This window comes from Dendrobium catenatum, unplaced genomic scaffold (genome assembly GCF_001605985.2).
Source record: "Dendrobium catenatum unplaced genomic scaffold, ASM160598v2 fragScaff_scaffold_81, whole genome shotgun sequence".
Taxonomy (NCBI): domain Eukaryota; kingdom Viridiplantae; phylum Streptophyta; class Magnoliopsida; order Asparagales; family Orchidaceae; genus Dendrobium; species Dendrobium catenatum.
Window position 1 is genome coordinate 836,477 of NW_021318543.1, and position 10,640 is coordinate 847,116.

The 10,640-nt window shown below is 31.3% G+C and overlaps 2 protein-coding genes across 5 annotated transcripts; one reads left to right on the forward strand and one right to left on the reverse strand.

Moving 5' to 3' along the window:
* The first annotated feature begins 888 nt into the window (after window positions 1–888).
* Window positions 889–2,779, forward strand: LOC110095908 (bifunctional levopimaradiene synthase, chloroplastic). Its single transcript, XM_028696495.1, has 8 exons — window positions 889–1,090; window positions 1,172–1,292; window positions 1,367–1,479; window positions 1,631–1,860; window positions 1,947–2,059; window positions 2,154–2,252; window positions 2,342–2,557; window positions 2,632–2,779. The coding sequence occupies exons 1-8, from the start codon at window positions 889–891 to the stop codon at window positions 2,777–2,779; spliced, it is 1,242 nt and encodes a 413-aa protein (XP_028552328.1).
* LOC110095909 (abscisic acid 8'-hydroxylase 4) lies at window positions 2,506–10,298 on the reverse strand. 4 transcript variants are annotated; one of them, XM_020821622.2, is made up of 11 exons: window positions 9,947–10,296; window positions 9,321–9,642; window positions 8,901–9,050; window positions 8,631–8,802; window positions 8,016–8,095; window positions 7,821–7,907; window positions 7,586–7,664; window positions 7,353–7,459; window positions 6,847–6,965; window positions 3,986–4,133; window positions 2,506–2,767 (listed from the first exon to the last, which is right to left on the reverse strand). In XM_020821622.2, the coding sequence occupies exons 1-10, from the start codon at window positions 10,180–10,182 to the stop codon at window positions 4,019–4,021; spliced, it is 1,467 nt and encodes a 488-aa protein (XP_020677281.1). In that variant the 5' UTR covers window positions 10,183–10,296; the 3' UTR covers window positions 2,506–2,767; window positions 3,986–4,018. The 4 variants fall into 4 exon arrangements, with proteins under 4 accessions (XP_020677281.1, XP_028552461.1, XP_028552462.1 ...); XM_028696628.1 differs by lacking the exon at window positions 2,506–2,767 and adding an exon at window positions 3,221–3,419; XM_028696629.1 differs by lacking the exon at window positions 2,506–2,767 and having other exon boundaries at window positions 3,938–4,133; window positions 9,947–10,295.
* Between the last annotated feature and the right edge of the window lie 342 nt (window positions 10,299–10,640).

The window sequence follows — 10,640 nt, forward strand, 5'->3', positions numbered from 1 at the left end:
ATAATGAGAAGATGGATATCTTTTTTGTTACTTTATATCTCACTTATGGCATGCATGTAAAACTCATTGAATATAGCCCAAAAGTAATTAAGGATTGAGCAATGCCATGCAAAATAAGTATAGCCAAACAAAGTCATTAATTTTAATGATAAATGCTTTAGAATTTAAGTCTTATCCATTGTCTAGACATAAAACAAACAAAAGAACTATGCGTTGTATCCTATGGGGCCTATATATGTTAAGCAATATAGATTTTCACACAGTTCTCTCAAAATCCTATTACCTCATTAATGAGCTAATAATTGAGTCTCTTGTAAAAAATATTTTTTTTTTCATAAACTCTTTAATTAGCTATAAATTCCATTTATTTCTTCAATGAATAAGTACATCTCTTAGAGATAAATGGTTAATAATGGATTGGAGATCTCTCAGTGAAATGATATACATAATGAGAAAATGCATGTATAGGGGGAATTGATAAACTTGTTTATGTAGTTAAATTCAAATCAAAGCATGCACTGGTCATTTTATATGTATTTTGCATTTTATGGTTTTTACAATGTTCACTTGATTTACTATTGTTTTGTTGCTGAACAGGACTTTATTTCTTGCAAAAATATATTCCTAATCTAGAAAAGGAAAAAAGCAATAGAAGACTTGTTGGTTTTGAGATTACATTTCCCTCAATGCTCGAAGAAGCTCAAAGTCTTGGGCTTAGCCTTCCTTATGAGCTACCATGTTTAAAGCATATCTTTACACTTAGAGAGGAAAAGAAGAGGAGGTAATTAAAATTATATATGAAATGAAGATGGCTCTCATATGGACTTAAATTCTGTCCACTAAAATATTTACTACAAAAATATTTTCTCTAGGATTCCAGTGGAAGTAATGCATTCAGTTCACACTACGATGCTTCACTCATTAGAAGCATTGCAAGAGTTGGTTCAATGGGATAGGATTTTGAAGTTGCAATCTTCAAATGGAAGCTTCGCAGATTCCCCCTCCGCTACTGTAGCTGCTTATTTGAATTCTCATGACAAGAAGTGTCTTGAATACTTAACCAACATAGTGAAGAGATTTGAAGATCATGGTAGTTCCCTTTATGTATCACACTAATTTGTTTATATTTTAGATATAATATACTACCATTTTTTTATTATATGATTTGCAGTTCCTTTTGCATATCCTGTTGACATATTTGAGCGGAACTGGATGGTCGATACAATCCAACGCTTGGGAATAGATCACCACTTTCATGAAGAGATTTCCAATACTCTTAACTATTTATATAGGTAAGAGATAATCATGCTTGATGCAAGGTTTCAACGATGCATATAATGTATAGTAAGTTTTTGTTATTGTATAGAAATCTAAGAAAAGATGGGATTGCATGGGCAAGAGATCTCTATTTGACTGATATTGATGATACATGCATAACAATGCTATTATTAAGGCTACATGGTTACCCAGTATCCTCTGGTAAGTCTTTTTCCATATAAAGCTAAAATATAAATTCACTATTTAATCAAGACTAACCTTATGAATTTACATTCTTTAAAATATGCCAAGTATAGACACATTTTGCATGCACTAAAGCTAATGTTGCCTGCATTTTTAACTAATTTTACAGATGTGCTTGAGTACTTTAAGTATGATGATGACAACTTCATGTGCTATGCGGGTGAGACACACAAAGGAGTTTCAGATACCTTTTCCTTGTATCGCTTCTCCCAAATCGCATTCCCAGGAGAGAAAATACTAAAACAAGCTAATTCTTTTGCTAAACAACATCTAATAAACACCATCAGAGATAATCAAGTGCATGATAAGTGGGCTATAAAGAAAGCTTTAAACAAGGAGGTGATTTACATCTTTCTTTGATCTTTTTATTAGATATAACATAGATAGGATATATTCTTTATTCTATTAATCTTAAAAATGATTAGATAGAGTGGGAACTGAGAAAACCATGGAAGATGAGTCTTCCTAGGCTTGCAGTTCAAGAATACATAAGAAATTATGGAGATGATGATGTTTGGATTGGCAAGTCTATGTTTAGGTAAAGCAATTGGCATCTTTTCTAATAATTACATGTATATTAAATAATATGGTGGGTTTGGTAGCATATTTACTATTGTATTCTTATGTTTTAGGATGTCCAATATCAATAATTCAAAATACTTGGAGCTTGCGAAGTTAGACTATAATAAGCTTCATGCCATACACACAGGGGAAGCTAATTCAATACTTACGTGAGTTGTTTTTCATGCATAGCTACATACACTTAAAGATAAAGTTTTATTAAAGCTTCTAATTTCTTTTTTCTTTTTTTACATCCCAGATGGTTGAATTCTTATGGTTTTGATGATCATCTAGTAACCCAGTTCAACCCACGGGGGATCCATCTCTCTATATGCACAGCTATATATGAGCCAGAATTTTCAGCCTCCAGGATAGCTTATACCAAATGCAATTGCATTGAAAACATACTCAAAGACGTATTTCAAAGCCATGAATCCATCAATGATCTAAAAATATTTTGCCAAGCACTAAATGAGTAAGTTTACATGTATTACACGTTGTATTATTGGTGAAAAATATATATAATATGTTATTTGACAATGTTTGTAGATGGAAACCTTCAGTGGCGCAAGTTCTTGAACCCACCTTGCAACGAGTATTTATGGGAGCCTATGATACCATCAATGAACTAGCAATTGAAGCCAAGAATGCACAAGGACATGATGTGTTCCCCTACTTGCATGATCTAGTAAGATAACATTGAAATTAAAAACCTTCATGGAATAATCTATATTCTTATCTAAGAAGTGTGAAAGCAAAAAAAAATTGGTTCATTTGGCAGAGAAAGTTACAAGTGCAAAAATATCTAAAGATGAGGGAGTTTAAAGATGCAAAGCAATTTTCTAGCTTAGAAGAATATGTTGAACAATATAAGAGAGGGCTAGCAGTCACCAGTAGATTATTACCCTCCATGTTCCTCATGGGAGATCTTCTATTGAATAAGGCACTCAAAAGCTTGGATCACATATCAAAAATCGAGGAAAAACTGACTTTATATCTTGCATTACTTGTAAGTGCATCAATATATTCTTTTTTAAACCAATTTCCTTTTATTTGCATAATTGTAACAACTAATAAACAAGTTCTTTTTATTATATGGTTTCAGAATCTAATGATAGAGGAAAAAATTGAAATCTTTCTACACAAGAAAAAACAATATTGCTCGAAGCAAGAAGTAAGAGATTACATAGAGGAGAAGATTGAAGATGCCTTTGCTGAATTAACACATGAGTACCTAAAGCCCAGTTATCACGTTCCAAAATCTTGTCGCAGACTGATCTTTGAGCATGGTAGGATTACTCGATTTTATATTGACAAGGTTGGCAATGACCAATTTGCTGAATCAATAGAGAGTCTCTATACTTTAGTATTATAAAGACTTTAAGTACAATTATATGTCTTATCCTTTTATGCCAATGTTTCAAAATAATTAACTCTTTAGCATAGTCATGAACCCTTAGTGGATGGTCAATATTTGAATGTCTTGTCGGACTACTTACTTTTAGTAGGTAAGTTGTAAAATTAAATTTCTAAATTCAAAATAGCTTAATCTATCTATAATTGTATTGAGAATATCACATCACGAATTTTAAATTTTTAGGTGGGCTTAATCGGTGTGCATGATCATAGATATTAAATCAAGTAGGAACTATTTTAACTAAATTCAAACTGGTTCAAGTAATGCATCTTAATTTTATTAACTATTTTTAAACTATTGATTAATATTATTATGCATGTCTATTTATAATATATACTTTATTAAAATATTTTTTTATTAAAAACCATGTAATTAATATTTAATTAAATTTAAAAATATCTAGATTAGATGTTGGGAATGAGCTGGGCAAACTAAGCATGAATCAAATACACAACATCATCAAGATATTGGATTTCATTAACTTACAAGTAAGCTTTCAGTATTTGAATATAAACAAGTTTATGGTATCACATTGTGTGTGGCTATTGGAGCAATCTTGATTGGGCAACCACTCCTCAACATTGGAAATATGGACCATTTTGCCATGCTTGGGTTTCTGTCTGTAACTCTCCACCTGATTCAAACAAGTAATTTACTTTTAGTTTTGGACATGACTTTAATTGTTTAATCTGTTTCAACAACAGTTGAGGAATAACCAAAGAAAAAAAAAAGAATATTAGTAAGTCTCAAAGCCAATAAACTTATCCTTAGATGAGTGTGATATATTTTAAGATTTAGGTTTCGTTTGGGACAACTTTTTTATTGTTTTATAAAAAAAAAATTAGTACACAAATTTTTAGTTCAATAAAATTTTGTACTGAAAAGCTACTTTAGAAGGCAACAAGAAAGCTATCCCAAATGAAGCCTTATATTGCATTAAACTTTAAGCAATTACAATAGGTTTAATTAAGGTCTAGTTTTTTTATATGTTTGAACAATGCAATGAAGTAAATTGATCCAATGCACACGACTTTGACTCTATTCATTGTAGAGATCTAAGTGGAATGGTGATATGTTAAAGCTGATTCGTATTTTTTGAATCAATTGTTGTTGGAATCTTTGATTTAGATTTCCCTAAACAAACTTGTAGTAGTTTAGGAATTGATGTTCTTAGGATGTGCCTGTGCCTTTTGCGGTGCATGCCTTTAGAGATTTTTGGATAATCCTAAACCTTATAAGGCTTTTGCCTTTTGAGATTTTATGTGTACATCTACCTTTTGAGAGTTTTAGCCTTCAAAGGTTTTATGTACATGTATTATTTCTGTGGCCTTTACTTTTAAAGATTTTTTTAATAATTCTGAACATTCTTAGGCTTTTACATTATAAGGTTTTTGAATGAGTGATGACCCTGTCAATCACTTGCTCTCATAAAATCTTTCTAATGTGGTCCTTGTCCACTAATAGCTTCCCTTTGAGGCTACCTCATGGACATATGCCTTCTTGGGATTGTAAGTGGAGACCCTGTCTGCCACTTGCCCTCGTGGGATCTTTCTAGTAATGACTTTATCCATTACTAGCTTCCCTTCGATGTTATCTCATGGGGTGCCTTCCTAGGGTTATTTGTTAGAGTGTTACTTGATGTTGTTAACTTGCATTAAAAATATTGAGAAATTTCACAAGGGATATTTTACCTATCATATGTTGTTTATCAGAGCATTGCTTGATCCACTAAGGATGTTTGACCTGTCCGATGTTGTTTGTGACAGCGTTGCTCCATGACATTAACCTTTATGGAAATGATCAAATTGAGTTCCCCTGGTATCGATTATACCTTGATTGAGAGGGAGCGAATGCCACATGTATCATAAATCAAAATTGAAGATTGGTCTGTCTTTAGACCTTTACTTCATTTTCGAGGTCGAGATTAAGATCATGCCTAAGGAGCAAAAGTTCAACTGAGAACTATATAGAGCTTGAAATTTACTTGAAAAATTCTTGCATTTGTTAGGAGCTTTATGAAAAATGGTTGCCAGTGACATTGTCTCGGATGTTGAAAATATTGGAGAACATTTTTTTGGTCACAATCGCATTTGAGGTTGCAATCAAAGTTACGTCCCACAAGTCCAATTCTTATTCCACGAAATTGATGCAACAATAGCTAATGCTTGAATGGTGATAGAACAATATATAAGGTTACCCTAAATATTGAAGGACTTCCTTTAAACCTGATAATAAATCATAACAAAATGACTATCTTATTTCAATCATGCCCAGGACGTTGAAGTGAACAATCGACCTTTTGAGATTATAACAAAGGTTGTCCCCCTGCCATGAATCTTTCCCACAGATGGCGCAAAACTATTGCGTGCAAGAAATTTTGAGTCGATAGAGTGTATATTTCATGTCATAGCATTGTAGAAAGATTGAATGCGAATAGATAAAAGTAGTAGTGGGGCTAGAGAACTTTTTATGTTGAAAACCTGAAAAAGGAAAAAACCACGGGGCCTAGCCTAGTTGTAAAATTCACTATATTGAAAGTGATACAATGATTCTCGTTTTCTTCATTGTTGAAGAAGAGGAAAAGTATAGAAATTTAGTGTCCTTAGAAGGATAGTTAATTCCCAATAACAAGTTTTGATTATCCCTATAAAGAGTATAGAAAGTAGATGTTCACATGCGGACAAATATACCCAACAACAGGGTTAATCTTCTTAGTATTTTGGAAGAGGTGGTGATTTTTTTAAGCTGGTCGTTGGTGGCGATGGTGGTTGTCAGCGGCAATAGCTGCTTGTGGTTGTTGGCGATGATGGTTGGAAAATGTAAGAGTGCTCCATCAAACGGTCCATATTTATTCCTTTAATCATAAACTTTTCTTCAAACCTATAAGTGCTTTAATGATGTCAGAATTAACTAATCTTGGGCTCGTTGGATTTGTCCCATCGGGCCGCTCGAGTTGTCTATAAGCATGTTATATTTGGAGATAATTTGATTACTCAATTAATGCTTTAAATCTTCTAAGTACGCTTCAGTCCATTGATTTGAGCTCATTTGAGATTAGATCGATTTTGAAGTCATTAGGTTAATCTTGTCAAGACGCTTAGTTTGATTGTAAGTTTGCTAAGATCGGAATTTGGATGGTCCCAAATTTAATTTTGAAAGTTTCTAGTTTAAATATGTCTGGAGATTAGTGCTTGATCAAGATGATTTTTGGTGATGTATCCAAAATAAATCTTGATCTCTCACTCTTCTAAGTTTTAATCAATGAACTATATATGTCATAGATATATCCTTTGTCTGGGCAAAAGTCTTCATACAACCAATCATATAATGATCAGTAGTTGCCTTACCTATATGTAGTAACAAGGCGATGGAGAAAAACCATCATGAAAGCTTTGGCAAGATTTATTCCCAAGCAAGTTCTTCCTCCTGTGCCAAAAGCTAGAAAGCTACAAGCCTTCAGTTCGACCTGAAAAAAAAAATGAAATGAAATAAAATAAAATCCACAGTAAGAACTTTGAGACAAAAATGGTCCAAAAGACCAGAGAAAAACAGTTGAAATATTTGGTCTGACATTCTTGTTCAATAAGTTTATAAAAACTAACAAAAACTACTTGCTTTTTTTACCTCCAAAAACAATATGAGTAATTTTGAAGTACCATATTTAAATAGGACTCTTCATACAATCAAAAATTTATCATCACCATCATCATATAATCATCATCATCATCATCACATCATTGTCGTCATTATTATCATCATCATTTAATATTCATTTATTTAGTTACCAGTTTTTCATATATTAATCTATTGTTTGTATAAGATTTCTAATTTTACACAATTGAATGAAACTTACATCAAATCTCGATGGATTAAACTCAAATGGATCAGCATATAGCATAGGATCATGGTGTATTGATCTCGCATCCACATTGACTATCCAACCTTTCTTAATATGAAAGCCTGAGAATGCACAAATAGATTATAAGACTCTCTCACCAAAACAATATGACAAATCTTCAAGCAAACTATCTAAGTTTTACATTTCTATGAATTGCTGATATTTGTTAAGAAATGAATTAAATGTACCTTCAATTTGGCAATCTCTCAAGGCCACTCTTGGGAACCATGATACTATAGTGGCCATCCTTAAGGACTCCTTCACAATCTACATTATTCAATAGTAAAGATAAAGCTTGCAATTTATAATTTGCAGCATCAACAAATGGCATTAAATAAAAATTACAAGTAAATAAATTCTTCTATTTAAATCTAAAGCTTAAAAGAACATGTCTATATGTCTATTATTTATGTTGGTGTGTACCTTTGATGCATATGACATTTCACTCAAAGTCTCAAGCTTTAGATATGCATTTCTGGAAAATTTGAATTGTAGCTCCAATTGTTTTGCCTAATATGGAAAATAATCAAAATAAATATATATATATTTGTAATAATGAAAAAAGAGTTCGAATTGAATGAGCATTTTTTTTTTGTTAATATTATATTTGGAACTCACCGTTAGTGTCTCTTTAACTTGTTGATTCTCATCAAGGTATTTAACCATCCATGCTATGGCACTTGCTGTTGTAATTTGTCCTTCAAAAAAGAAAAAAAAATAATTTCTTATAGCACTAACATGATTGTGATATTGATTGAAAAAGACTTATGATTATCAACCTATTTTATTAGGTTTAAATTTTTAGATCTCTTATATAGATCGAGGAGTAATATCTATGCATGAGAATATAATTTAGGTTTTGTTTGGGACAACTTTCTTATTGTTTCTTAAAGCAGCTTTCTAGTAAAAAAAATAAAATTATTCTATTAAAAAATTACTTTAAGAAGCAATAAGAAAGCCGTTCCAAATGATGTCTTAGACTCAATTGTTAGATGTGACTCTAGTGACAGACATGTTGGATGGCAGTACAAAAGAGAGCAATAAAATGAAAATATAAGTAATTAAGGCAAAGGCACATATATACACATCTTTATAAATAAATGTTAACAAAAAATTTACATCAAAGATTTCTCTTTCATAAGCACTTTGTCTACTAATGATGATCATGACTAATATAAATGTGATCCACATAAAATTACTCATGAAAAATGAAAAAAAATTTAATGCCCATACCTGCAATTATTAATGTCAATATATTATCTTCAATTTGTCTATCAGATAATGGCTCTTCATTTTGTATGTCATTTCTTGCAAGCAAGGACTGCAAGAAATCCTCATAATAGTCTGAACTCCTTCTCCTCATATCTATCTTTCTCCTCAAGGCTTTCATGACTCTTTCCCTAGCCTGCAATACAAGTAATAATTGAAAATAATGATTTCTTATATATTAAACCTACATGTATAAAACTAAAAAATAAAATATTCCATTTATAAATATGTTACCTTGATTCCTCTGAAAAATCTAGTTCCAGGCCATTTCAAAGGAAAGGCTACCATTGCTTCACTTATTTCAGATACATCCTTTTGCAGTGCTTCTAATTCTTCTTCTTGGTCTAAACTTATCAGCATTTTACATATGGCATTGAAGGTAATCTGACAGAATAAGTTGAAAATGAAAAAAAGAGCAGAATTTATGATGAATTTTTTTTTTCTGATTAAAAATTATGTTAATTTGACATTGTTTTTTTTCTCATTAATTGATTAGGCCAAACACTTAATTAACATTACTTTGTAGTGTTCAGAAAAAGGGACTGTGAGGTTTGCCAAATTTGTATCATGAAATTAATAAAATATTCAAATAGCTGAATCAACATTTGTATTTTCTACATGAAAAAAAAAAAAAAGTTAATTAAAGACCCTCACCTTCATAGCATCATTAAGCACCACTGCTGCTTCATTTTGCTGCCATTCAGCCATTGTTCTGATTACAAGTTCATCAAAGTTCTTGATTGCAGAATCCATGGAATTTGATGTGAAGAGATTCGATATGATTCCACGCATAAACTTATGATTCTGATAAGATAAACATAGTATACTTTGATCTCCTAACAATTCTGCAATTGATCTCATGTATCTTTTGGAGAAATCAATCGAATCCCCACTTAAAATTGATTTTGCAGATTCAGTTGATGAAAGGAAGACATGAGTTTCTCCAAAGATTTTTGTCTTGAAACATTTTCCATACCTGCAAAAATATACACCTAATTAATTCTTTTTTTTTTTCTAATAATCATACTAAATTATAAAAAAATTTACATAAATAATATTCTTATGTTTAATAAAACAAAACAATAGCTTCAAAGTATCATCAAAATTCAAAACTCTTTTTTAGGATTGATAGTTTTCAAAATTTCTCATGTTTTCATAATAAATATATATTTTTTATTGCTCTAAAGGAACACAACATACAGCGAAAAGATTTTATAAAGAATAAAAATGAAAAATAAGATGATATATTGCAAAGAAAATTAATAAAGGTATTATAATACTTTAGATGTCTTCTTTCAACAAAATCATAAAGCCCTTTGATGCAGCCATTTGCAGAGATGAAAGCCAGCGTTTCTCCTATTAATGGAAATCCTAAGCTTCCTGGTGGAGAATTTGAAATAATACTTTGATTTTTTTTCTTGGATTGAATCTTCAGAACCATAAAAAGTAATGTAAGAAGAAGAACACAGAGGAGGAGGAAGAAGTTGTGAAGAGAGTTGATAAAAGAGGTAGCCATTATTTACTGATCTTAGGAAATGAAGTTATGTAAGGCCTCATAGATCAAAGTACATATATAGAGTTTTTTGGTGCACAAGTTGAAGGTAGGGCTCTTAAATTAAAGATTCTTGCTCAACAGTGGCTTGAAGATGTTTGATGTGATCTTAGAGTTGAATAAAATTTGGTTATAAACTAGCTCAAGCTGATCTCTATTTAGGCTAATAAAAATTCTTGTTAAACTGTTAAGCCTCATTAACATCTTAATAAAAAAAAGTTTTACAGTAAGACAGTACAAAATCCCAATCCTAACAAGAGGTGATTTATATATGTGGCATGAGTTATTTTTTGAATGAACAAATTGGAGATGGTGCCTGCCTTTTCTCCAAGTCAAAAACCTAATTATGAAGAGCAATTATCATGTGGCTTTAAAAAAATATTTCTTATTTTATCCTGACAATTAGTGGGCTGTCTTTTTAG

Coding starts and splice junctions, on each gene's coding strand:
- LOC110095908 (XM_028696495.1), top strand. CDS start 889: ATGCATTCAGTTCACACTACGATGCTTCACTCATTAGAAGCATTGCAA. Junction 1,861..1,946: donor AGAAAGCTTTAAACAAGGAG/GTGATTTACATC, acceptor AAAAATGATTAG/ATAGAGTGGGAACTGAGAAA. Junction 2,253..2,341: donor GAAGCTAATTCAATACTTAC/GTGAGTTGTTTT, acceptor TTTACATCCCAG/ATGGTTGAATTCTTATGGTT.
- LOC110095909 (XM_020821622.2), bottom strand. CDS start 10,182: ATGGCTACCTCTTTTATCAACTCTCTTCACAACTTCTTCCTCCTCCTC. Junction 8,803..8,900: donor GATTTTTCAGAGGAATCAAG/GTAACATATTTA, acceptor CTTGTATTGCAG/GCTAGGGAAAGAGTCATGAA. Junction 6,966..7,352: donor TTAATCCATCGAGATTTGAT/GTAAGTTTCATT, acceptor TTTTTTTTTCAG/GTCGAACTGAAGGCTTGTAG.